At 67.4% G+C, this 24,957-nt stretch overlaps 6 protein-coding genes and 2 non-coding genes across 13 annotated transcripts in view; 4 read left to right on the top strand and 4 right to left on the bottom strand.

The window, feature by feature from the left end:
• Positions 1-1,530, top strand: part of DCTN1 (dynactin subunit 1) — a 32,618-nt gene extending 31,088 nt beyond the window's left edge. For all 4 annotated transcript variants that reach the window (XM_065750236.1, XM_065750238.1, XM_065750237.1 and 1 more), the window contains 5 exons: positions 362-495; positions 772-961; positions 1,063-1,139; positions 1,219-1,308; positions 1,393-1,530. In XM_065750236.1, coding sequence (XP_065606308.1) covers positions 362-495; positions 772-961; positions 1,063-1,139; positions 1,219-1,308; positions 1,393-1,530 — 629 coding nt within the window. The remainder of the gene's footprint in view (positions 1-361; positions 496-771; positions 962-1,062; positions 1,140-1,218; positions 1,309-1,392) is intronic.
• Positions 1,531-2,117: 587 nt separating this feature from the next.
• On the top strand, positions 2,118-5,226 carry NOP56 (NOP56 ribonucleoprotein; the record flags this gene model as incomplete). Its single annotated transcript, XM_065750246.1, has 11 exons — positions 2,118-2,225; positions 2,300-2,414; positions 2,487-2,648; positions 2,724-2,922; positions 3,167-3,354; positions 3,420-3,571; positions 3,772-3,872; positions 4,114-4,268; positions 4,453-4,574; positions 4,755-4,886; positions 5,032-5,226. Coding segments are annotated over 11 exons (1,629 nt in total), but the record flags the coding sequence as incomplete, so codon positions are not given.
• Positions 4,309-4,379, top strand: LOC136057542 (small nucleolar RNA SNORD56). Its single transcript, XR_010623040.1, has one exon. It is a non-coding gene; the product is annotated as a small nucleolar RNA SNORD56 (small nucleolar RNA).
• On the top strand, positions 4,619-4,685 carry LOC136057541 (small nucleolar RNA SNORD57). Its single transcript, XR_010623039.1, has one exon. It is a non-coding gene; the product is annotated as a small nucleolar RNA SNORD57 (small nucleolar RNA).
• Positions 5,227-5,680: 454 nt separating the features above from the next.
• Positions 5,681-11,633, bottom strand: IDH3B (isocitrate dehydrogenase (NAD(+)) 3 non-catalytic subunit beta). Of its 3 annotated transcripts, none has more exons than XM_065750220.1 (12): positions 11,582-11,626; positions 11,331-11,408; positions 10,207-10,305; positions 9,695-9,815; positions 9,302-9,362; positions 8,752-8,884; positions 8,534-8,667; positions 8,100-8,202; positions 7,587-7,733; positions 7,406-7,500; positions 7,215-7,275; positions 5,681-5,827 (listed from the first exon to the last, which is right to left on the bottom strand). In XM_065750220.1, exons 1-12 carry the CDS (start codon positions 11,615-11,617, stop codon positions 5,750-5,752), a joined length of 1,146 nt encoding a protein of 381 aa, XP_065606292.1. In that variant the 5' UTR covers positions 11,618-11,626; the 3' UTR covers positions 5,681-5,749. The 3 variants fall into 3 exon arrangements, with proteins under 3 accessions (XP_065606292.1, XP_065606291.1, XP_065606293.1); XM_065750219.1 differs by lacking the exon at positions 5,681-5,827 and adding an exon at positions 6,738-6,828; XM_065750221.1 differs by lacking the exons at positions 5,681-5,827; positions 11,331-11,408 and adding an exon at positions 6,738-6,828 and having other exon boundaries at positions 11,582-11,633.
• A 239-nt stretch (positions 11,634-11,872) lies between these two features.
• Positions 11,873-19,995, bottom strand: VPS16 (VPS16 core subunit of CORVET and HOPS complexes). The gene is made up of 24 exons (XM_065750253.1): positions 19,941-19,995; positions 19,622-19,710; positions 19,409-19,506; positions 18,740-18,868; positions 18,272-18,416; positions 18,092-18,207; positions 17,762-17,884; positions 16,958-17,013; positions 16,765-16,854; positions 16,125-16,219; positions 15,876-15,952; positions 15,511-15,642; positions 15,274-15,401; positions 14,919-14,954; positions 14,673-14,781; positions 14,468-14,602; positions 14,261-14,369; positions 13,865-13,962; positions 13,596-13,700; positions 13,245-13,322; positions 12,955-13,124; positions 12,688-12,784; positions 12,372-12,475; positions 11,873-12,145 (listed from the first exon to the last, which is right to left on the bottom strand). The coding sequence occupies exons 1-24, from the start codon at positions 19,991-19,993 to the stop codon at positions 12,001-12,003; spliced, it is 2,517 nt and encodes an 838-aa protein (XP_065606325.1). The 5' UTR covers positions 19,994-19,995; the 3' UTR covers positions 11,873-12,000.
• Positions 19,996-20,530: 535 nt separating this feature from the next.
• On the bottom strand, positions 20,531-21,312 carry LOC136057531 (putative N-acetyltransferase 8B). The gene has a single exon (XM_065750256.1). It carries the CDS (start codon positions 21,259-21,261, stop codon positions 20,590-20,592), a length of 672 nt encoding a protein of 223 aa, XP_065606328.1. The 5' UTR covers positions 21,262-21,312; the 3' UTR covers positions 20,531-20,589.
• A 1,892-nt stretch (positions 21,313-23,204) lies between these two features.
• On the bottom strand, positions 23,205-24,714 carry LOC136057532 (probable N-acetyltransferase camello). The gene is made up of 2 exons (XM_065750257.1): positions 24,693-24,714; positions 23,205-23,884 (listed from the first exon to the last, which is right to left on the bottom strand). Exon 2 carries the CDS (start codon positions 23,871-23,873, stop codon positions 23,217-23,219), a length of 657 nt encoding a protein of 218 aa, XP_065606329.1. The 5' UTR covers positions 23,874-23,884; positions 24,693-24,714; the 3' UTR covers positions 23,205-23,216.
• Between the last annotated feature and the right edge of the window lie 243 nt (positions 24,715-24,957).

Genomic DNA, 24,957 nt, shown 5'->3' with positions numbered 1-24,957 from the left:
GGCTGCCCCACGTTTGCTGCCAGCTTCATGCTGCAGCTCTCCCTGCATCACTGCGGCCGTGAGCTGCAGCTCGGGGCACCGCCCTGTGTCACACAGGACGTGGGCAGAGCTCCTCAGCCCCACTCCTCGGCCCTAACCCCTCTTTCCATCTCTCCTCGCACTGCAGAGGAACAGCAGAGAGGTACAGTACAGCAGTGCATGCAGGGGAGCGGCGCCCCATGGGCACACAGCATGCTGTGCGGGCACTGCCACGCGGGGGGGGGGGGGGGGAGGGGTCACGGGCAGAGGGCTGCACGGAGCACTGTGACTGCGGTGTGCGTGGGGTCAGCACGGCCGTGACCCCGCGTGTCCCTTCCCGCAGGTGTGGGGCCCGGGCAGGCGGCAGGGGGCAGCGTGGGGCCGGTGCAGGTGAAGGACTCCCCCCTCCTGCTGCAGCAAATCGAAGCGCTGCAGCTCTCCATCAGACACCTCAAGAACGAGAACAACCGCCTGAAGGTGAGAGCGGGCTGCCGCTCCCCCCCACGCCGTGGGCTCCGTGTGTGCTGTGCTGGCCCGGGCCCCCCCCCTCCCCATGGGGTGTGGGGCAGCACTGCCACCGTGGGTTCCTCACCCTCGGGAGCTCCGTCTGTTTCTGAGCGTTTTCTGCCTTTAATGCTCATTTTCTCCGTTCCTTTCCTCCTGAACACCCAACCCTCCCCAACCACCCGCTGTGCCCTCCCCCCCCCCCATCCCTGCCGTCCCTTCCCCCCGCCGCCCCCTCCCCGGTCTCAGGGCGCACAGATGAAGCTGGAGCTGGCCGGCCTGAAGCCGCTGCAGGTGGCCAAGGTCTCCCTCCCGCAGAGCAAGCAGGGCGAGGGCCCGGCCGCGCTCACGCTGTACCGCAAGAGCACGCAGCTGCTGGAGACCCTGTACCAGATGAGCACCAACGCCAAGGTGGTGGACGCCAAGCAGGCCAAGTCGGGTGAGCCCCGCGGGGACCGGCAGCCCGGGGTGCTCCGAGCACGGGGGGGGGGGGACGGGGGGTGCGGGCCGGGGCCGAGCGCTCACCCCACACCTCCGCAGGACGCAGCGCGGCCGCGCGGCTGCTGGAGCAGACGGGCCGACTGTGGGCGCTGAAGGGCAGCATCGAGGCGCTGCGGGTAAGGAGCGTGGGGCCCTCGGGCCGCGGGAGGGGGTGGGGCGGCTGCGGGCAGCGCTGGAAGCGGCGGCTCTGCGCAGGACGAGGCCATGCGGGAGATGGTGCGGCAGCAGCCGGGAGCCGGCGTCCCCACGAGCTTCGGCGTGTTCCCCTCCTCCTCCTTCCTGAAGGTCGGTGCGGCCCCGGGAGGCACCGCGGGGCTCCGTGGGGTTCGGACCGCCCCCGGTCCCCACGGACGTCACTCTCTCCCGCAGGCGCAGCGCGAGAAGGAGCAGGGCCTGACGCGCTTCGGCCGCGTGTCCATCCCGTGCGCAGCGGGGCACGGCCGCGAGCAGCGCGTGCTGCTCACCCCGGAGCTGCTGCTCCAACTGCAGCGGCACTTCGTGGCGTAGGGCCGCCCCGGGGCACCGCGCGGCCCCTCCCGGGAGCGACCCCCGGTCCCCGTTCCCCATCCCCCAATAAAGCCTCGTGCAGCCACGCGGCCCCGCGCATTCATCTCCACCGGGAGGGGGGGGGAGAGGGGGGGAGAGGGGGGGCGGCCACGCGCGGGACGGAGCGGCGGGAACCGAACGGAACGCGGGAACGGGCGCGGGGAGCGCTGCGGCCGCTCCCATTGGCCGCGAGCGGAGAGGGGCGGGCCTTCCCGCAGCGCGCGTCTCTGATTGGCCGAAGGAGCGAAGGCGGGCGGGATCCGCGCGCTCATCGGCTGGGGACGCCCGTCCCGAAGAAGCCGGCGCTGATTGGTTGGCGGGAGCGGCGGCGTGGCTGCTGATTGGCCGCGTGCGGGCGGGGCGGGTTTCCGGCTAAGCGAGCTTCCGGCGCGGCGCACTCTGTTCCGGGGCGCCGTGGGCACAATGGTGAGCGCGGGGAGCGCGGCCGCATCCGCCCGCATCGGGACGGGGCCGCGCTGCGGGGCGGCGGGCCGGGGCCGGGGGGCGGCGGGACGGGCCGGGGCTCCGCGCGCGGGGCCCGGCGCTGACGGCGGCGCCTTGCTCAGGTGCTGCTGCACGTCCTGTTCGAGCACGCCGCCGGGTACGCGCTGTTCGCCGTCCGCGAGGTGGAGGAGATCGGTTTGCTGCTGCCGCAGGTACGCGCCGGGCCGGGGGCGGGGGCTGCGCGGCCCCGTGTGCCGCTCCGGGCCCTGAGCGCGTCCCGCCGCAGGTGGAGGAGAGCGTGCTCACCATCGGGAAGTTCCACAACGTGGTGAAGCTCGTGGCCTTCTCCCCCTTCAAATCCGCGCAGAGCGCTCTGGAGAACATGAACGCCGTCTCCGAGGGTGAGCGCCGCGCCCCATCCCCATCCCCGCGGGGTCCCGGCCCCGCTCCGCTGACCGCCCCCGTCCCCGCAGGGATCCTGCACGAGGACCTGCGGCTGCTGCTGGAGACCTCGATGCCGGCCAGGAAGAAGAAGGCGCTGCTGGGAGTGGCGGACGCCAAGATCGGCGCCGCCGTCCTGGAGGAGCTGGGCTACCAGTGCCAGACCGGCGGGGTCGTGGCCGAGATCCTGCGGGGTGAGCGCGGCCGCGGGGGGACGGGAGCGCTCCCTGGCGGTGGGAACGGGGCTCGGTGACGGTGGTGCCCTGCAGGGATCCGCCTGCACTTCCACGCGCTGGTGAAGGGCCTCACGGCGCAGTCGGCCTCCAAGGCGCAGCTCGGCCTCGGCCACAGCTATTCCCGGGCGAAGGTGAAGTTCAACGTGAACCGCGTGGACAACATGATCATCCAGTCCATCAGCCTGCTGGACCAGCTGGACAAAGACATCAACACCTTCTCCATGCGCGTGCGGTGAGCGGGGGGGGGGGGGGGGGTCCCGGGGTGGGAAGGGGAAGTGGTGCGGGGCCCCTCCCCACGCTTACCGCAAGTGGCTGCAGCTCCGGCCGCCTGCACAGGACGGGGAGGGACAGCACGGCCTCGGGTACACCCCGGCCGGGGCGGCGGTGTCACGGCCGGATTGTGACCGGGGGGACACGTGGGGCTGGGGGGGGGGGGGTTCTGTGAGGCCAGGCCGTGCTCTGACGCTGCCCCGCAGGGAGTGGTACGGGTACCACTTCCCCGAGCTGATCAAGATCGTCTCCGAGAACTACACGTACTGCCGCCTGGCCAAGTTCATCGGGAACCGCAAGGAGCTGAGCGAGGAGAGCCTGGAGGGGCTGGAGGAGATCGTCATGGACGGCGCCAAGGCACAGGCCATCCTGGAGGCGTCCCGCTCCTCCATGGGTGAGTGGGGCTCCGTGCAGCCCGTGGGGCGCAGCTCCCACACCGCTGACGCTGCTCTCAACCAGGCATGGACATCTCCCCCATCGACCTCATCAACATCGAGAGCTTCTCCAGCCGCGTCATCTCCCTGTCCGAGTACCGCAAGGGTCTGCAGGAGTACCTGCGCTCCAAGATGAGCCAGGTGGCCCCCAGCCTCTCTGCCCTCATCGGGGAGGTGGTGAGTGAGAGCGCGTGCCCCCCCTTCCCCCCCCCCCCCCCGGCCGTGGAGGTGATGTCTGAGTGAATCTGTCAATCCCCTGAGCCGCTGTGCTGACACCTCACTGCTGATCCCGGCCTGGGCACTGTGTGCTGCCCCCCCCCGTGTGGGTGCAGTGCTCTGGGGCTGGTTTTTGTAACCCCCCCTCCATCCCTTTGCAGGTGGGTGCCCGCCTCATCTCGCACGCTGGCAGCCTGACGAACCTGGCCAAGTACCCGGCGTCCACCGTGCAGATCCTGGGGGCCGAGAAAGCCCTGTTCAGGTACCGCTGCAGCGTGGTCGCGGTGATGGCAGCCCCTGGGCTGCTGGCTGCGATGTGCCGGGATGCTCCCACCTCGGCCACGTGTGAGCAGCCAGCCCCAGCCCCTGAGCGACCACCGCGGCTGAGCCGGGCGCCCGAGGTCAGCGGGACGGCGGCGGGATGCGTCCCCTGGGCTGGGGGAGGGGCAGCTCCCGTGTGGGGCACCACGAGCTGTCCCCCATGGCTCTTTGGTTCCCCTCAGGGCTCTGAAGACGCGAGGGAACACCCCCAAGTACGGGCTCATCTTCCACTCCACCTTCATTGGGCGCGCGGCCGCCAAGAACAAGGGCCGCATCTCCCGCTACCTGGCCAACAAGTGCACCATCGCCTCCCGCATCGACTGCTTTCTCCGGTGCGGTGGGCGGGGGGGGGGGTGGGGGGGTGGCGGGTGCAGCCTCTGCGGTGATGGGAAGATTTTTCGTCAACAGCATTTCACGGAGTGAATGTTGAGATGTGTGGGCTGAGCAGAGCGCTGGGAGGGGGAGGTGGGTGCTGGGCCGGGGCGGGGGGTGCTGAGCCCCCCTGTGCTCTGTCCCTGCAGAGGTCCCCACCAGTGTTTTTGGGGACAAGCTGCGGGAGCAGGTGGAGGAGCGGCTCGCCTTCTACGAGACCGGGGAGCCGCCCCGCAAGAACCTGGACGTGATGAAGGAGGCCGTGGTGGAGGTGAGGCCGCGGGGGGGTGGGGCTGGGGGGGGTGAGGCTGCCGTTGGATGTGATGTGAAGTGCCGCCTGACTTGCTGTGGAGGTCAAAAACTGATTTAATGAGGCTGATCCGACCGCCCCGCCGTCCCCGGGTGGGCTGGGAGCGTGTCCCTGCCCTGAGCGCTGCCCCGCTCCCCCCAGGCCAACGAGGTGGTGGCTGAGGTCAGAAGGAAGCAGGAGAAGAAGGAGAAGAAGAAGAAGAAGAGGGAGAAGCGGCGCCTCGAGGCGCTGGCTGCGGCCGCAGAGATGGAGAACTCCGTGCAGGAGGTGGAGGTGAGGGCGCAGGAGCTGCTGGGTGCCCCGGTGGGGCTGGGGATGGGTGGGCCCCCCAGGGGTTGGGGGCGTTGGCTGTTTGGAGCCGGGGTTCGTCTCGGTGCTCCATAGACTTCTGGGTCCTCCCCCCCACGTTTTCTCTTAGGAAAACAACATCGAGCCAAAGAAAAAGAAGAAGAAGAAGAAGGAGCAAGAACAAGAGCAGGAGGATGCCACGGAGCCGGAGGAGAACGGGCTGCAGGAGGAGGCTTTGCCCAGGAAGAAAAGGAAACGAGCGGGAGAGGCCCCACCCGTGGAGAAGAAGAAGAAGAAAAAGGCCAAGGAGGTGGAGGAGGACTGAGGGAGGGGAGCAGCTCCTGCGCTCCCACCACGCGGACTTCGGGGCGGCTGCGGCCCCACTCGTGCCCCCCTCAGCAGCTGCGGGGGGGGGGGCACAGACCCTCAGTGGGGGGCAATGCACCGGGGGGCAGCGCCTCACAGCTCTGCTTGCCCCCCCCCCCCCCCCCCCCCCCCCCCCCCGTGCCTTCTGGGGCAGCTGTGTGTGTGTGTGTGTGTGTGTGTGTGTGTGTGTGTGTGTGTGTGTGTGCGCGCCCTGCCTGCTGCTGCTGGAGGGCGTCCTGCACGGTGTGACAGAGCCTCAATAAAGGGCTGAGCTCGCTGCTGGGAGTGCTCCCTTTGCCTTTCCCTCAGAGGGCCCCCGGGGGGGCTGCAGGAGCCCCCGGCTTTGCTGCAGCTCAGATGAGGCTGGGGCCGTCCCCCCCCCCCCCCCCCCCTCTGCTGCACCCGTTCATTGCACAGGCCGCTTTATTCCAGGGAAGCAATAAATTACCGAGCAGGCAGGGGAGCAGCGGGGCCAAGCAGCCCTACGCATCCAGGGCCCCAATCACAGCCTGGGTGAAATCCAGGGACGTGGCGTATCCACCCATGTCCGCTGTGCGCACCTGCAACAAAACGCAGCGTCACTGAGGGCCCGGGGCTGCGCGTGGCCTTGGGGGGCTCAGCCTGACACCGGGGTGCCCTGGGGGGACGGATGGGGGGCTGCGGGGTGCTGAAGTGCAGCCAGCCCTTTGGGGTCCAAGCCCACCCCGGGGCCGCTGCTCCCTGAGCTTCCAGGGACGGATGGAGAGGGGAGTGCACGGCTCTGCCCCCCCTGCGGGGATAGGGGAGGAGGGGCTGGGCACGGCGGGGCAGCGCTCGGACCCTTTATTTGCAAACACCAATAGAAAGCACAGACAGGTACACAGTCAGGTACACAGGTACACAGTCAGGTACACAGTCAGGTACACAGACAGGTACACAGGTACACAGTCAGGTACACAGGTACAGTCGCTCGCTCACGCACACAGCTGCGGGGCACAGCAGCCTGCGGTCCCACCGGGAGCTCGAGCAGCTCAGCTCCCCCTGCACGCCCAGCACAGCCACCCATCCTGCCCCAGGGCCCCTGGGGTGGGCAGGCACAGGGTGCAGAGCAGCTCACAGCCTTAGCAGGGGGGGCTCAGCCCCTCAGCAAACAGCCACTCCCATCCTGGGGCAGCAAGCCCCCGCTGCCGTCCCCACACAGCCCCACGTGGGGCCTCACCCTGCGGTCCTATTTATTGCTAAAGCCTCTGCGGGCACAGAAAGGGGGCAGGACCCCTGGTCCCAGCGTCCTGTGGAGCTGCCTGTTGGCTCCCACCTCCCCCAGCACCACTCCAGGCTATGGGGAGAAGGGAGGGAGCCCCTCTCCTCCCCACGGCCCAGGGAGTGGGGGCTGGGGTGGGGGGGGGGGGCTGCGGGGCCTTAAGCTGCAGCGGGGCGGGCTGCTGCAGGGCGCAGGGAGCTCCCAGGGCTCGCTGCGGGCGAGGGGGGGCTCCTAGGAACCATAGTGGGGGTGCAGGTTGTCAATCACAGACTTCACGAAGTCAGAAGTGGTGGAGTAACCGCCCAAGTCCCGTGTCCGAACCTAAAAATCCAACACAGGGAAGGGAAGAAACAAGGGAGAAACGTGATCGTGAACGGAGCGAAATCACGGAGGGGAGGGAGGGGACAGGAGAGCAGCTTCCCTCTGCGTGCCCTGCCTGAGACCCCGGGGGGGGCGAGCGAGAAAGGGGCCCAGCAATGCCCCCCAGCCCTCCTCGAGCTGCCCGAGGCAGCAGCCGCCCCGGGGCGAGCAGCAGGGCTGCCTACAGCTGGCTACACCAGGGCTGCACGCACAGGGGATGCACGCGGGATGCTGAGCAGGATCCCTCGGGGTGGGGGGGGCGTGGGGGGGTAGCCCTGGCCTTCGGGACAACAGCAAGCAGCTCTCACACACACACACACACACACACAGAGCAGCCCAGCACTCACTTTTCCAACTTTGATCACCTTCTTCACCGCATCCGAGATCAGGTTGGAGTGAAATTCCAAGCTGGGGAGAGGACAGCGGCCGTGGGTCAGCGGCAGCCCGCATTACACCCCCTCCTCCTCCTCTTCCTCCTCCTCCTCCTCCCCCCCCCAGGGGGGCAGTGCTGCCCCTCTCCCCCCCCCCCAGCACGTACTTGAGGTGCCGCAGCATGTTGGCAGCTGACAGCAGCATGGCCGTGGGGTTGGCGATGTTCCTGCCCACGGCCTGGGCGAAGGGGTGGCGGGCGCCCTGCGGGGGACAAGCGGGTGAAGGAGCGCTCCCAGTGCTCCCAGTTGCCGGGGGGGGGGTGCTGGGGGGGCCCAGCAGCTCCTCACCATCTCGAAGACGGCGTACTCGGCGCTGTAGCTCTCCCCGGGCACCACGCCGGCGCCGCCCACCAGCCCGGCTGCCAGGTTGTCAATGATGTTCCCGTAGAGGTTCGGCATCACCAGCACGTCGAACTGGTACGGGTTCTGCACCAGCTGCAGGAGGGGAGGGCAAGCACTGAGCCCCGCACTGCAGCCGCAGCCTGGGGAGGGCACATCCCGAAGCACTGCCAGGAACAGCAGGGAGCTCTGCTGAGGTGGGCCCGCGGCCCCGGGCAGCTCTGCCAGCCCTGCCCAGGCTGAGCTCCAGCTGCCCCATGTCTTCAGCCCTGCAGCTCCTGCCCCCAGCAGGGAAAGGCTGACGGCACGCAGACCGTGCTCCCTCGTGCAAGGAGCAAACTCAGGCCAGGACACGGGCCAGCACCCCCCCCGCAGCAGCTTTCTGGGTTTCGGTGCCCATCCCCTCAGCCAGCGGGCACAGCAGCACGAGGTGCAGAACGGCACGGGGCGTGGGATCCTCACCTGCATGCAGCAGTTGTCGATTATCATGGTGTCAAACTTGATCTTGGGGTACAGTTCTGCCACTTCCTCGCAGCACTGCAGGAAGAGCCCGTCGCCCAATTTCCTGAGGGACAAAACACACGAGGAGGGCTCAGCAGTGCAATCCTTACGGCAGCGAGGGATCCCAGAGCAGCTGATGTCCCCGGGTGTGGGGCAGGCAGCCCTCGAGCCCCTCACTCCGGTGGTGGAGGATTCGGGGGAGCACAGAGAGCAGCCCCCAGTGTCTGAGCTGCCTGCATGCAGCTGTCAGACCCCAGGGAGGCTCCTCCTGCCCATGATGAGCCCACACGGAGGGGAAGAACAGTGAACAGCCAGCCCCTCCACAGCCAGCGCGGCAGCGGGACCGGGGGCAGCGGGGCCGGAGCTGGGGCAGCACTGGGCACTGCAGCACTCACATGATGTTGGCTTTGTGCACAGCTGTCACCTTGGAGCGCCCTTTTTTGGTGGCGTAGTCGAAGGCGAACTTGGCAATGCGCTGCGACTTGGCCCGGGTGATGATCTTCAGGCACTCGATGACGCCCTTCGCACTCTGCAAACGAAGAGCAGTGAGCAGCACGGGGGGGGGGGCAGCCTGCAGCACGACCCCCCCCCGGCCCCGGGGCAGCGCGGGTACCTCGTGCTCCAGGGAGCTGTACTCGCCCTCGGTCTGCTCACGGATGATCACCAGGTCCAAGTTGTTGTGGCGCGTTTTGTAGCCTGGCAAGCTCTTCACGTGGACGACGTTGGCAAACAAGTCCAACTTGCGCCTGCAGGAGGAGCAGCAGCCAGCACTGAGAGCTATTCCTGGGGCACCGACCGCTCCTGGCAGGACTGGGGGTGGCAGGGCTGACCTGCAGACAGCTCCCTGCCCCACAGCCCCCACTCGATGCCCACCCCAAGGACACAGCCCGTCCCGCCTCGTCACAGCCCGGCTCTGGCGGCCCTGCACGGCGGCAGCTCGCAGCCAGCCGCTCCCCCACCCTCCCCTCTGAAGAAAGCAGGCAGAGGGGCTGTGCCCAGAAGAGGCAGCTCCAGGCCACAGCTTCTCAGGATCTTCTGCTCCGTGGCGACACGTGAACCCCCCACCTGCCCTGAACTCGCCTCCTTCAGCCCTGGTGCGGTGCCAGAGCGCGGGCACCGTGTCAGCTCGCAGCCCTGGCAGCCAAGCAGGGCGCCCAGCTCACCTCAGCCTCATGTCGTAAGAAGCCAGCTCTCCCTTGTACTCCATGGGGGTGTGGATCTTGCCTGCAGGGACGACACAGAGCAGCAGTAAGAACACAGATGGCTGCTAAGGACGTGGCCTGAAGCTGCTGAGAGCAGCGGGGAGCACGGGGCTGTGCACAAAGCCTCAGCAAGGACCTGCCCTGCCTGCGTGACACCGGACCCACGTGGGCCCTTTTGTGTTAGGAAACAGAAGTTGGATATAACCTCGCCGTTGATAAGCTAAGGAAAGCCAGGTAAGGGTAAACTGCTGCTTGGTTTAAAGCTTGCACGTTTCCTAACCCCAGAAATGCCCCTGAAAGCATCCAGCAGCACCTGAGACACGTGCAGCTCTCCCTGCGGGCGCGGGTCCTCACCTATCAGGGCCACTTTGCTCTCCTTCATGGAGTCCACCACCTGGTCCAGCTTCTCCTCCGAGGCCATGTTCTGCACCTCACTCAGGTGGTGCTCATCGAAGACCACGGGCACGCTGGCGGCCTGCACCGAAGACAAAGGGCAAGAGCTGCTGCCTCAGGAGGCCGCAGAGCTGGCAGCTACGGAAGGCAAACCACCACGGGGCTCAGACAGCTGGGCACAAAACTTAAGGCAGCCTCAGTGAGAACTGAACACAGCGTGCTGAACTGTCCCGCGAGCAGCCTGCACGGCATCGCTGCTGGCTGCTGCCTGGGCAGAGGGAGAAGGAGCGAGCGGGACACGGGAGCAGAGCAGTGAAGGATGAAACTGTGCAGGAACTGTGAGCTGAGCCCGTCCTGCAGAAGGACCCCGGCCCGCTCCCAAGCTGAGGAGGCAGGCAGGCTGCCCTCCGGCCAGCAGTGCCTCGGAGCAGCTGTGCAGCTGCTGTCTGTTGCTGAGAGGCAGCGGACGTTACCTTGAACACCTCCTTGACGGCGTGCATCAGCTCGGGGCCCACGCCGTCCCCGGGCAGCATGGTCACCTGGAACGTGCTCTCTGACTTGGCATTTTCTGACTGCAGGGGGAGAAAGGGACAGTCACGCCTCCAGCCCCGGGACACAGCCCAAACGTGACCCCCAACCTGCGTGCAGCAAGACAGAGGAAGGGCACCCACAGCCCGGAGAGCACCCGCACCCATCACACACTTATTAACTAATTAACAGCTGCACTGCGGTGCTAACCCTGAGCTCGAAGAGCACGCGACGTCCTGCCCTACAGCACTACATCCCTACAAGCTGCTCAGCCCCCAGGCCCGAGGCGGCACTGCCCACCACACACTGCAAGGAGAGGCAGCCCCTGCCCCACTGCTGCCCCACAGACCCCTCCCCACACCGCATCCCCAGGTAGGATCTCTCCCTCTGCACCACGGAGATTCTCCTTGCTGGAGCTGAGAGCGCAGTGCTGCTTTACTAAATGTGCTCCTTCATTTCCATTTGCGCCTGCAGGACACAGAGGTGATCCCTGAGCTGCTCTCTGCCCCCAGCACTGCTCTCCCGCTGCAGCCCGCACCTATTTTTACACAGTGCTTTACTAATCCCTGCCTCTTCAGCCACTAATTCCCCGCAGAGACCTCATGAACCACCTGCAGGGCCTGGATGGCAACGGGAAGGATAAGGTCACCAAACAAGGGAGCACCTGCAGCCCAGGCCCGAGCTGTGGGGCAGGGGAGTGCAATCCCAACGGCACCCCGATGATTTCAGCACCCCAGTACTGATGTGAGACACCCACACCGCCACACAATCATCTGCGTTGGAGGGGGCATTTCAAGGCCATCCAGTCCAACACCCCTGCAGCAAACAGGGACACCTACAGCTCGACCAGGTGGCTCACAGCCTCACCCAGCACAACCTGAATGTCTCCAGGGATGGGGCACCCACCCACCACCAGCGATGGGTGAGCAGCTCCCGTTACTGCAATAAGAACCCCCTCCCTTACACCCGCTCCGAATCCTCCCTCTTGTCCCATCACAACAGCCGCCCCTTCCCGCCCATCGCCGTCAAACCGTTACGGCCGCTCCGCGGTCCGGGGCTGTGCCCTCACCGTGTCCCGCGGGACGCGCTGCAGCGCGGCGGAGGTGCTCAGGGGGTGGCAGAGGCAGCGGGCGGCGCGCAGGAGGCCCTGGGGGGGGGGGAGGGGCAGCGGTCAGACGGCGCCGGAGCGACCCCACCCGCACCAACGCGCTTCCTCCCGCCCCCAACCCCTCGGGAGCCCCGGCCCCCGCCCCTAACTCCGGCCCCGTAGCCCCCCAACTCCCCCCCGTAGCCCCCCCATCCCCTCCCCGCGCCCCTCACCTTGGCCGCAGTCCGCCCCGCGTTCAGAGTCGCCATCTTGCCGCCCCACAATGCCCCGCGGCTGCGCTAAGGCGCCTGGAGCGGCTCCGCCCCGCACAGCGCCCCCTGGCGACCCGGAGGACGCACAGCAGCCACGCTGCCCCGCCCCGCCCCCGGCGCTCCCTGGGAGCCCACGGGATCCCTCCCCCCCCCCCCGCATCCAGCCCAGCTCCCCTCCACGCAGCCCCAGCATCACGCCCTGACACGCAGGGGCACCCACGCACCCCACTTTCCCCACGAGGACGCAGCTCAGCAGTCTCTGGGTCTTTATTGACCAAGAATTGCAGCTCCGTGCCCTCAGCAAGGGTCTGGACCCCCGGGGTATGGGAAGGGGGGGGGGCTGAGCTCCTGCCCCCCAGCACGGAGAGGAGCACTGGGGCTCACTTCTTCAGGAGCTGGGCTCGAGCCCGGTTCAGCTTCTCCATCACGGCGCTGTCAGTGGCGGCAGAGCACTTGGACAGGACAAGATTCATCTCGGCCTCGTTCTTGTGCTCAATGGCAGCGTCAGCCGCCTGCTCCAGGTCCCTGGGGGAAAAGCGGGGGCTGAAGGCACCGTCTCCCCCTCACGGTGCGAAAGAGGGGTCTGGGGAGCACCCCCTGCAGCCCCCCACGGGCAGCAGAAGGATGAGTGTTTCCCTTATCAAGCCAGGGCACCCCAAACCCACAGCCCTGGGGATGCTGCCACACCACAAGCCCCGCCTGCTGCCATGAGCCCCAGCCCTGCCTCCAGCTCCCCCCTGCCCCCCCGTACCCCACAAGGATGAAGGCCTTGACCCGCTGCTCGGGGGTGACGCGGGGCGCGTACTTCTTGGCCTCATAGCGGTTGTGGTGCTTCACAGCAATCTCCACGAAGGGCTGAGGAAGAGAGGAGTGGGGTGCAGGGGGTCTGCTGCCCCACAGCAGACGCTTCCAATTGCTCCTCCTGTGCCCCACGGGACAGTTCAGCCCCACAGCACAGTCCAGCCCCATTGCCACCCTCCTCAGGGACAGCACTCTGTGCGTGTGGACTGAGAGAAGGGCTGGCAGGGAGTGGGGACAGGTCCTCCTCCAGCGAGGAAAGCTCTTACCAGGTACCCGATGGGCGACTTCTTGCTCTTGGAGAACTTCTCCATCTCTTCCCAGTCCCCACGGGTGGCCAGGGCGCCGATCTTCAGCCACCAGTACCTGGGGGCACCAGGGGAACGGCTCCTACAGCTGCCAGAAGCTCCCACCCCACAGCTTAACAGTGGGGCACCAGGAAAAACCAACTCTGCCCCCACAGCTGTGACCCACAGCTCCAGCCCAGGGCTGCACCGAGGAGCCCTCGCCCAGCGCTGCCCTCATCCCATTCCCACCTCTTGTCGGGGATCTTGAACTCCCGGTACAGCTGCTCAGCTTTCTTGTGGTGGCCATCCTGGATCAGAGTGGAGACAGTGTTGTGCAGAGAGAGGTCGAGGTAGGGCTTGTCAAAGTCCTCCTGGAGGTGTCGCTGGAGCCGCAGGAGCTTGATCTGATCCTCCGTGGCCTGTGGAGTAAAGCAGCAGGCTAAAGGGTCTCTGTCCCACCTGGCAGGGGGACCTGCAGCACCCCATTTAGTGGCTGTGGTCCAGATGAACCCAACCTCCGCAGCCCTGGTCACGCTCACCTTGGCAGCAAACTCGTTCTTGGCCTTGTAGTACTCATCCACAGCATTCTGCAGAGCTCCGACCCGCCCTTCGATGCGCTGGAGGCAGAAAGGCACGTCACCCCGTGCCCACACAGATGCTGCACAGGGCATGACCTCCCCCTGCTGGGCAGGGGGCTGACCAGCACAGACCGAGCTCTGGCTCGATGACGCCCTGCCTCGATCACACAAGACAGGCAGAGGGTCGGATCCCTCCTCACCCTGGGGGGGTCTGGAGCTCTGCGTCGCACACAGGAGGGGCTGCTGACTTCCAGCACAGACCCCAGGACGATGAGTCCCCAGCCCCTCCAATATGCTCCTCCAGGCACACACCTTCTCCGAGTAGCCGAAGTGGACGTGGAAGTTGCCGAGCTCCTGGTGGTTGTCATCCTGGTTGTACAAATCCTTCAGCGTCTCCCGCTCCTGGTGCTTGCAAAACTGAGAAAGCAGTAAGTGGAGGTGAGGGCTCGCAGGTACAGCGAGCCGCATCTGCCCCGCCACGTGGCCCCGAGGCCCCCAGCCAGGCTGGGGGGACGGGGGACTCAGGGCAGAGCACACGGGGGCCCCCTCAGACAGGAGGGCACACGGCGGGGAGCCCTTACCTGGCGGTAGAGGCTCAGGGCCACCGGCTGGTTCTGCAGCGTCATGAAGAAGGTGCCACGATTCAGCTCATTCTTCAGGTGCAGCACGACGGTGTAGACTGGAGCAGAAGGAGCATTTTAGGACGGGGGCTCTTCCCCAGCACAGCTACCGGGGCATCCAGCCAATGCTCAGCTCTGGGAGGGGAGCGAGCGTACATCCAGGAGCAGGGCAGAGCCCCGTGCCTCCCCACGCCCCGCAGGGCTCACACAGCTCCCACCTCAGCACACAGCCACCAATGTACTCCCCCAGACTCCCAGGAGAGATGCAGGCAGACCCCTCGGTGCTGGGCTCTGCGCAGTCCCACCTGCCTCAGCACCCCCCTTAGCGTGCACAGGAGCCCCAGCGCTGCCCCTTACCCAGGTCTGTGTCCCCACTCTCGATGGCTTTGCTCAGGGCCAGCTTGCTCCGTTTCATCTTCAGCAGCAGTGGGACCTGCTCCCCGGAGCGCGGCTCGTACTCCAGCAGCTGAAGCCATCACAGAGTGTCAGCACACGGCCACCGTGCGAGACCCCGAGCCCTTGGTGCCCCCACCCCAGGACGTGCCACGGCCCAAGCCAAGAGACCTTGATGGCCAGCTCCGTCCTGCCGCAGTCGTACGCTCGGGCGGCGATCTCGGAGTAGGAGATGCCCGGCGTGTCCCCCAGCTTCTGGTTGATGGCATAAGCCACCTCCTCATCAGATTTGTCCTTCTGCTGCACCTAGAGGGGAGCAGAGCAGTCAGCACGGCCCCAGCTCGGCAGAGCCCCCCCTCAGAGCCTCCCCCCTTGCCTTGTAGCAGGCCCAGTGGGCCAGGATGCGGCTGACGCCCTGGATCTCCGGGAGCCGCAGGTACTCGCAGATCCTGATGGCCAGGGGGTAGAGCCGCCGCAGGACCAGCCTGGTGGGCACAGGGGGCTCAGCAGCTCTCAGAGCTCACTCAGCCACCAGCCAGGGGGACAGAGGCTGCACAGGGCTGGGCACAGCACGGCCTGCTCAGGGTCAGGGCTATCGAGCCCAGTTGGCAGCAAGCCTCACCTGTCCAGCAAGACCTCGATGGTGAGTCGCTTGTATCTGCAGAACGGTCAAGGGCATCTCGGACCCTGCAGAGCGCAGGCGACGCGTGCTGGGTGCCCACCCCGTCCTGGCAGCACCCCCAGACAGAGTGTGGCTGGCACTTGAGCGCAGGGCCGGCTCAGCTCCGTGACACGGGCTCACCATCACGGGCAGGGGGTCGGGACAGCATGGTGTGGTGAGTGCAGGGGGCTGACCCTGCTCTGCGGCCCAGGGTGCAAGCTGGTAGCCCAGCGCTGTGGGGCTGGCGGGTCCCAGGCTCTGTAGCCCACTCCTCCCCACCCTGTTACATCCCAGCTCCCTGCCCCACAGAGGATACTGGGTGAAGGTGAGGGGGATGCCGATCTGGTAGTCCCGGATGGAGTTGAGCACCCTCAGGTCCTGGCACATGCGCACGAAGCTCTCCGGGGGGAACTTGTCGACGAAGCACTTCCCAAAGGAGGCTGCCTGCCAGAGGACAGCGCGGGCTCTGGGGATGGGCGGGCCACGGGAGAGCCTCCAGCAGGAGGGCAACGGCTCCAGCCCCACCCAGAGCCTCCTGGCCCACTTCACTCACCCGCAGCAGGGACTTCTGGGTCTCTGGCTCGTGCTCGTAGCCCGCTGCCTCGATGCACTGGCCCACCGCTTCTGGGAGCAGTTTCTGGTCCTTGATCTCTCGCAGGTACTCATCTGCCTTCTGGCTCTCCTTCTGCAGGGAAGCACAGCCCGTTGGTGAGTGGTGGGACGTGGGACACTCTGCAGCCAGGGTGAGCACCGGGTGCCCGGAGCCCCAGCACCCCAGGGGCTGCTTGCACCCCAACACCTTGCCCCCATGGGGACCTCCAGGCCATCCCCTTTCCCATCAGGGTGGATGTAATGCTGGGCTTGCAATGGGGCAGCCCAAGGGAGGGGGCAGGCGTGGAGCAGGGCGGTGTGCCAAACCTCGTACTCCTTCTGTGCCTCAAGCAGGAGTGCCCCTGGTGCCATGGAAGCGATTTTGAAGATTTCCTGGCTGGCTTCTACAGGGAAGGGGGGTAAAGAAGAAAAGCGGCGTGAGAGGTTGCCCCCAGCCCAGATGCACCCAGCCAGGTGCTGCTCCCACCCAACCCCCCGTGTCAGCTATGGGACCCGAGAGCCTGTCAGTGCCCTCCCTCTGCAGGGGGGGGTGGCTTCACCCAGAGAACAGCTCACCTGGGATCTCATGCAGGAACTCGTGGGAGGTGCGGGACAAGATCCGCACCCCGTCCAGCTCCGGCACCAGGTAGGAGTCCTCATCCAGGACAAATCTGTGCCTCCCGCTAAGGGCTCGTGGGAAGAAAGCAGCTGCTGTCTGCAGCCCAGCTCTGGCAGGAGCAGGTCAGCCACCATGGAGCACACCCTGACCGCCCCGACCCCAAAGGGCTGTGCCACGTGGGCCTCCCTTGCAGCCACTTTGGGGGAACAGGGATCGTCCCACTGTGGCAGCCCTCACCCCTGGGGATTCAGCAGAGGGCTCAGCGCTCTCAGCTGCAGGGGCTCTTGTGGCCAAGCTCTGCTCTCAAAGCTGGGAGGGAGATGGGTTGCTCCCCACAGGGAAAGTCAGAGGAACGAAACCCTGGGGGCCCAGGCAGAGCAGCGTTTTTCACCACTGCAGGACTGCCTGAGAGCAGGAAGGGGAGGGGAGTTCACATCAGTACTGCTGAGGGCAGGGATGAGCTCAGCCTCATCTGAGCACCGAACTCACGGCTACTCCACGAACAGCAGTGCTGGGGGCAGAGGCAGCAGCAGCCTGAGGAAGCACACAGCTCGGGCAGGCCCGAGGAAGCGACAGTCCCTGGTCCCCAAAGGATACCGGATGCACTCCGTGGAGTTCCCAGCCACCATGAGCTGCCGGTCCCAGGCCAGCACCACGGCACGCTGCCGGCTGCGGGGACGCGTGCACCTGCAGGGACCCCCAGCGTGGTCAGGGGAGCACCACTGCACCCCCGTGCCTGGAGCAGGGATGGGAAGGACAGCCCCTCGCGCCCCGGCACAGCCACGCTCACCAAACCATCTGCTTGGGTGGAGATCGGATGGTGCTGTTGAACTCGCAGAGCTTGTCCTGCAGAGGGGAGGAGAAGGCACGTGGGGAGGTGGTACTGTGCAGCTGCTGGAGCCATGCACTGAGGTGGAGGGGACAAGAAGCACGGGGCACGTGTCCTGCAGGGGCACCGGGCCGCTCCTCCAGCCCCAGAGGCAGCCAGGTCCTGGCTGCTGTACACAGAGGTCAAGGATGCTGTGACAGCAGTCCAACTGAGCGTGAGAAACCTGCACCCGTGCTCTGGCAAGCAGCCCACGTGCACATACAGCTGCTTGTGCTCAGCCGAGATCTGAAGAGTGAACAAAGTCTAAAGGACAGTGCCTTGCTTTAAAGCAAACCAGCACATCACCCATGTCAACCACATGAGGCCGCCTGTACACGAGTGACCGCAGCGGCGGTAGCGTGGCTGAGCCCGCCTAAGGAACGGCAGCAGAATCAGCAAGCTGGGGCACGGATGCAACAAAACCAGCATGGAAAGAGACATCAGGGGGAGCCTGTTTACTGGGGACCAATTTGGGCATAGAACAGGAGACACAAGGCCAGTCACGAGTGGATTTGGAAATGGAAAAGGTGGGGAGTGACATAAAAGAACAAAAGAGAGTGGATTTTCCGACGGCACAGCTCCGGTGCCTCTGGACAGCAGCAAGGTCAGGCTGTGGCTCCGCGTCCACAGGGGCCCAAAGAGGAGCTGGGATGGCACCAGGTCTGGCTGTGAGGCAGGAGGGAGCGCAGAGCAGGGCGGGCAGTTGGAAGGGAAAGGGATGCTCACCTTCAGCGTGGCCAGCCCCATCCAGATGTAACCAGTGTCGGTGAAGAGCGCCAGGCAGCGGTAGTTGAAGGACACGGCCATCTGCAGGTAGGCACCAGCACAGGGGCTCATGCCAGGGGGCGTCTGGGACAGGGAAAAGGACGGGGATACGGTCAGGGACACAGCCACACACTGGCACCAACGCTGCGCAAGGGGCTGAGAGCTGGCCAGAGCTCTCCCACGCTGTGTCTGCTTTATCCTCACGGCTTTGCCCTCGGCCACGATGAGGGGGAAGGACCCGAGGGCTGCAGATCACCCCGCTCCCCGCTGACGCTGCCTTGGCTCACTCACCACTGCAGAGCAGGAGGTGTTGTCCAGCAGGTACAGGTCCTGGCCGACCGCTAGCAGGACGATGGTCACTCTATCCTGGGTCAGCACGGCCCAGCAAGAGGGGGGCTTCTGCAGACCTGGCAGGGAGCAGCGTCAGGGCCCCGCGCCGGGCACGGCGGGAGCGGAGGGGAGGAGACACACCTGGCACCTCGGGCATCCTGCGCAGCTTCAGGTCGTCGATGTTGGTGGTCAACGAGAAGCGGTGCGCCCCAGTGAGGATGGCCACACCGGTGCCATACTCTGTGTGGAAGACCTTCGCCTCCAGCACGTGGTTCTGCAGCACCTCCTGTGCCATGGAGACAGATGGGCACGGCTGAGGCAGCGGGGCACAGCACCTGGGCTGTGGGGGCAAAACCATCCCAGGGAAGAGAGAGCCCGACTCTGTGCCGTGCAGCCAGCAGCATCCCAGCTGAAAGAGGTCCTGCTCTCGTGCCCATGTCAGCCCATACCCAAAGGAAGAACCCTGCGGGGAGGCTGGGGGAGCCCCGGGCTCTCAGCCCTATTGGGCTGAGGTCGCTGTGGGAGACCTCGCAGCACTTCTCCAACATAAAAATCCAACTCAGTGAACCTCATGGTGCTCCGCAGCCTTCCCTGCCCCGGCCCACTCACGTTGCCCATGCTGAAGTGACGCCTGAACTCGCAGAAGAGGTTGTAGATGAGAACGGTGCCATCCTCCTGGATGCACAGCAGGTCCTCGCTGGCCGTCCAGCCCAGCTGCACCAGCTGGCCGCTCTTCCACTGCAGGCAGGAAACCAGTCAGTGTCTGCTGCTCGCCTCCCAGCTGCCAAGCTGCCCCTCCAGGAGGCACACACGGCTGCAGTTTGGCCTTTGCAGCTCTGGTGCCCCCGGTCTGCAGTGCCCTGCAGGCGTGGCAGCTTGTCCCTCCCACTGCTCCTCCGTATCTTCCCCAGCTCTACACAGTGGGGGAGGGAGGGCACTCCCACAGCTTCAGCACCGCTTCCCCATCTCCACCCTGCCCCCTTCTCCCCAGGCTGGGTGCCTCCCTTTCCCTGCAGGCCCCAAACACCTCTGCGCACACCACTGCTTTTAAGCAACCAGAGAACCAAAGCGTTCAGGGGCTGCAGGAGCTGTGCAGAGCCACCACCCCCTGAAAGCTCGAGGTGCTGAGAAGGTGCAGCAGCAGCACGCTTCCCTGCAGACAGCCCAGAGGAGCTGCCCCAGGGCACACAGCCGAGGGGCACAGGGCACAGCCTGGAGGACGGGGCGGGCAGCAGACCCCGCACAGCTGGATCCCACCAGCCCTGCCTGCACACTCACAGGGACGCTGGCCAGGAGCAGCCCCGAGGCCGAGTAGATCTCTAACAGCGGTCGGCTGCTGGGGGACTTCTCCTTCCTGGTGCTGTTCTTCAGCAGAGCTGTGGGGCAGGAAATGGGGCAGCCCCTGAGGCGGCTGCGGCCCCTCACCCATCCCAGTGCTGCTGTTAGGCACGCTATCCTGCCCGGCCCGGACCCAGCGGGGTCCGGCCCTACCTATGGGCCCCCCGTACGGGGCAGCTGCCACCAGGCAGTCCCGCAGGTCCTCCTTCAGGCCCCACTCCATGGTGTACAGCTCGAACTTGCTGCGGGCAGGTGAACGGACAGACAGACAGCGCAGAGCGGTAAGGGTGACAGGACCCAGGCCCCTGAACAAGCCCCAGCCCCCAGCACCCTCCCCCTCCAGCCCCCAGCCGCTCACAGAACCCCACTCCCACCAGGCCCAGGACCCCGGCCAGGCCGCAGCCTCCCCCGCTAGGCCCAGATCCCCCCCGCTAGGCCCAGGCCCCCCAGCCGCAGGCCGGCCGCCCCTCACCGGTAGAAGGCGTCCTCGCCCAGCGGGTTCCAGTTGGCCGTGTAGCAGTCCATGGTGCCGGCCGGGGCCGGGCTCTCCCGGCGGCGCCTCTCGGCTCGGCTCGGCTCAGCTCAGCCGGGGCTCGGCGCTTCCGCCCGCCCCGTGACGACCGACGCCACCGCGGCCGCCATCTTGAGTGTGGGCAGAGGAAGAGCGACGAAGATACGGCGCCATCTTGAGTGAGGGCAGGAGCTGAAGGACGGGGGGCGCCGCCATCTTGAGTGAGGGCAAGGACGGAGGGACGCCGCCATCTTGAGTGAGGGCGCAGCGGGCCGCGGCCGCCATCCCGACGCGGGGCTGTCCACTCGTGTCCCCAGCACGGGTCGTCCAGTCGGCGTCGGGGCAAGGCAGTGTGGCGGGGGGAGTCAGCACGAGGCCCAGCGGGCCCCCGAAGCCCCCCAGCACCGACTGCGGGCAGCCGCAGCACAGTGACCCCGCTGAGGTCTGGGGCGGCTGTGGGGCCGGATCCCGGAGCTCAGCGCACGGCTGTGAGCCACGTGGAGGCACGAGGCCGCACCCCCAGACACACGCGTGTGCAGCCACGACACGCTCATCACGCCCTTCCCGCGGTCTCCCTTTATTTCTCAGTGCTACAGGAACGGGGTCGGCCCTAAGGGCGGCCGGGCAGCTCGAGGCGGTAGTGCAGGATCTGGAAGCAGATCAGGCTGGCAAACAGCGAGGGGCTGGTGGCACCCACCTTCCTGAAGCCCTGGCTCTCGTACAGCCGCTGGGCCACCACCTGCACGACGGAGGTGTACAGCACCACGGCCCCGTAGCCCCGCGCCTGGGCGAAGCGCAGCACCTCCCCGCACAGCGCCTTGGAGATGCCGCAGCCGCGGTAATCCCTGCTCACCGACATCCTCCTCAGCTCCAGGGCCTCGCCGCGCTGCGCCGGGTCCTGCGGCGGGGCCACGGCCACCATGCCCACCACCGCCCCGCCGGCCTCCGCCACCCAGAAGCAGGAGTCGGGCGCCCGCATGTAGGTGCTGTGGATGTCGCAGAGGTCGGTGAGCAGTGCCTCCTGCACGTAGGACGTGCTGAAGGAGCGTGCGAAGGGCCAGGCGGCCGCCAGAGCCAGCGCCGTGGCTCCCAGGGCCAGCAGCCAGCAGCCGGCTGCGGCACGCACGGCCGTGAACAGGACCAGCAGCCCCAGCTGCGCCCGTGTGGAACGCAGCATCTGGCGGTAGATGGACGGGGCGTGCTCGACGATGCCGCGGGCAAACAGCGCGCGCACGGCGTCGTAGTCCTCGTCGCGGTACAGACGGATGCGGTACGGAGCCATGGGCGCTGCGAACTGCAGAGCACAGCCCCAGAAGCGGCGCAGGAGGAGGGAACCTTCGCGCTGTGCTTTGAGCTGGGAGGGACCTTCGGAGAAACGAAAGGATGGACTGAGTTGGAAGAGACCTTCAGAGGAAATTGGGTCCAGCCCCCTTCCCCCCCCCCCAAGAAGAACGGGGACACCCGCAGCTCCATGGGGCACTTCGAGCCCCTCCAGCCTGCCCTAAATGCCACCAGGATGGGGCACCACCACCGGTGTGGGCAACCTTCCTCAGTATAAAGAACTTTTCCCTTCTATCCGATCTCAATCTCCCCTTTTTTCGTTTGAAACCTTCCCGGGGGGGCTCTGGAGAAGCTCCCCCTGCCACCCCCAGGCCGCGGTTGGGGACACAGGAGGTGGCAGCAGGGTCTGGGGTTCCCCAAACCCTGAGGACCACAGGGATGGGACGAGGGGGTGAGCAGCACTCCCCACGCGGGAGCAAAGGGGCACACGGGGAGGGGAGAGGGCACCAAAAGACCACACGGGGGGGAAAGGGGCACGGGACAGACCCACTGAGAGCAGCAGCGAGCTGCCGGGCTCGTACCTTCGTTCGTGGAGGGGCTGAGCCGCTTCAGTGCGGGGCACTCAGCGCTGAGGTCGGGACCCGGGGATGCCGCAGCCCCCGGGGGTCCCGCTGGGGGGGTCTGGGGGCACCGGGCCCAGCGCTGCCCTACCAAAGACCCCGCACACGAACCCCGTTCCCGCAGCTCCGCCCCCCTCCCCCGTCCCGGTGCACCCCGCACGACGCGTGCGTGGCCCCGCGCACACCTCCCCCCGCCTTCCCGCTCCCCTTTCCCTTCCTCCCCGCTCTTCCCGCACCCGTTCCGCCGCCGGATCCCGCACACCCCGTCCCGCACCCCCCTCCGGTTCCGGGAGGCGGCTGCGCGGCCCTTACCGGTGGGCAGCGGCGGGCGGGCAGAGCCGGCCCCGCAACGCCGAGCCGGGATCCCGCAGCCCCGCAACGCCGAGCCGGGATCCCGCAGCGCCCCCGCCGGGCCCGGGGCCGAGCGCAGCGGGCGATGCTCGGGCGGCGGCGGAGGTGGGGGGGGGGGGAGTTCACCCCACGGGGAGGTCCGCCCCACCCCCCACGCCCCCCCCACGGGGGCTTTGCGGGAGGTGCTGCGGTGCGGAGAGGCGATGCGTAGCACTGCTCAGCACCTTTACACCGAGCAAAGGCCGTCACGGCGCAAGGAGCGGTGGGGGGAGGAGGGGGGGGGGGGGGGAGGCGCACACTTCGACCCCGCGGTGCGGGGAAGGGCCGCGGGCAGCGCTCCAATGCTTTTATTATTGTAGCGTTAAGGGGGGGGGCAGGCGCGAATCCGACCCCAGTACAGCGAGGGGACACGGCCGGGCGTCCCTCTGGGGGTCCCTGCTCAGCTGGGGGACGTGGGGGTGTCACGGCCCCCCGGGGAGGCTGAGCACCCTCCCAGGTTGAGGAGCAGCAGAGCTTGGGGGGGGGATGGGGGCACGTCCCCAGCCTGGCACCACACAGCACGAGGGTCTCTGTGTCCACGGGGGGCACTGCCAGCATGGCTCAGCCCTATGGCATGGCGTCCCCGCGGGGCATCATCCACACGGCTCCGGGGTCCTCACGTCCCCATGGGGCATCACCAGCATGGCTCAGCCACATGGGACGAGGGTCCCCACGGGGCATCATCCACACGGCTCAGGGGTCCCCATGTCCCCAGGGGTCGTGACCAGCGCGGCTCAGCCACGTGGCACGAGGGTCTCCATGCGAAGTCCACACGGCTCAGCCAAACGGGGCGAGGATCCCCACGGGGCACCATCCACTCAACCCACGGCACGGGCGGCCCCGCCTCCCCACGAAGCACCACCAGCGTGGTTCGGGCACCAAGGTCCCTGCATCCCCACGGCACGGCGCGGCTCCGGCAGGAGGCTCCGGGCCGCAGCCCCCGCCCTCAGGGCAGCTCGTAGCGGTACGCGGTGACGGTGCAGTTGGCCAGGCGGCCGTAGGCGGTGGGCAGCCGGTAGCGGCGGTGCCGGCGGAAGCCCAGGCGTTCGTACAGCGCCCGCGCGTCGCGCTGCAGCATGACGGTGTTCAGCACCACGGCCCTACAGCCGCTCTGCCGCCGCGCGAAGTCCAACGCCGCCCGTCCCAACGCCGCCGCGATGCCCCGGCCCCGGTAATCCTTGCGCACCGCCATCCGTTTCAACGCCAGCTCCCCCTCCTCGCCCGCCGGCCGCACGCCCACCGTGCCCACCACGCGCTCGTCCGCCTCCGCCACCCAGAACCGTGCGCCGGGGGCGTCCATGTACGCGGCACGGATGTCACGCAGGTCGTCCCCGAGGCACCGCTCCACGTAGGCGTGCCACGCACAGCCCAGCACCTGGCGGCCCAGCGCCAGCAGCAGCGTCAGCGCCAGCACGGGCAGCAGCAGGGAGCGGGCGCTGGCCAGCAGCAGGCAGAAGGAGCAGCCCAGCAGCAGCAGCACCCAGGGCTGCCGCAGCACGTGCAGGCACAGCGCCGGGGCGTACTCGCTCATGGCGGTGGCGAAGACCTCCCGCGCTGCGTCGTAGTCCTCGTCGCGGTACGGCCGGATCCGGTACCCCGCCATGGTGCGGCGCCCTAAGGCGGGAGGGGGAGCTCGGCCCTGCCCGTGTCAGTTTCCCACCCCGCCCCCCTCCCATCCCATCCCATCCCAAACCGCGCAGCAGCGCGGAGGGAGGGAGTGCCAGCACTGCCGACCCCACGGAGACCCCCGTGTCCCACAGAGCCCCCTGACCCTTCACAGACCCCGTGTCCCATAGAACCCCTCACACCCCATGGAGCCCTTCATGCCCCCATACCCCATGGAGGCCTTCGTGTCCCATACGGCCCCCACACCCCATGGAGCCTCCCACCCTATGGAGCCCCCGTGCCCTATTAAACCCTCATACCCCACAGAGCCCCCTGTGCCCCATGGAGCCCCACAGCCCCACAGAGCCCCCTGTGCCCCATGGAGCCCCACAACCCCACAGAGCCCCCTGTGCCCCATGGAGCTCCACAACCCCACAGAGCCCCCTGTGCCCCATGGAGCCCCACAACCCCACAGAGCCCCCTGTGCCCCATGGAGCCCCACAACCCCACAGAGCCCCCTGTGCCCCATGGAGCCCCACAACCCCACAGAGCCCCCTGTGCCCCATGGAGCCCCACAACCCCACAGAGCTCCCCTGTGCCCCATGCCCCCATGGCCCAGCAGCCCCCCACGCTCCACAGAGCCCCTATGGCTCTGAGGAGCCCCGACAACCCCAGTGCCCCCCACTCCTCCTGGCGCCCACAGACCGGCCGTGAACGCTCCCCAAGCCCCGACCCCCCCCTCAGCCCCCGTCCCAACCACACACCCACCCACGTGCGGACCCCACACCCCCGTGTCCCCCCTCCCCCCCCCGCTCACCGCGCTGCCGCACCCTCCACCCTCCACCAGCGCCAGCCCGGCGCTGCGGCGCCCGCCGCCCATTGGCCGCCGCACTTCCGAGGGTCACGCCCCTCCCTCCGCCGCCAGCCAATGGGCACAGAGCGAGGAAGCGAGGGGTAGGGGGCGCGCGGGTCACGTGAACGCGCAATGAATGGGAGGGCGCGGGGTGGGGCGGGGCCTCCGCCGGCAGAGGCGTCATTGACCTTCAGGGAGGGGGCGTGGCCAAGAGGGTGAGGGCGTGGTC

This window comes from Cyrtonyx montezumae, unplaced genomic scaffold, assembly GCF_038088225.1.
Source record: "Cyrtonyx montezumae isolate F1298 unplaced genomic scaffold, pur_monq_1.0 scaffold_69, whole genome shotgun sequence".
In the NCBI taxonomy this organism is placed as follows: domain Eukaryota; kingdom Metazoa; phylum Chordata; class Aves; order Galliformes; family Odontophoridae; genus Cyrtonyx; species Cyrtonyx montezumae.
Note: the sequence above shows the minus strand (reverse complement) of the source record. Positions and strands in the feature narration are given on the sequence as shown.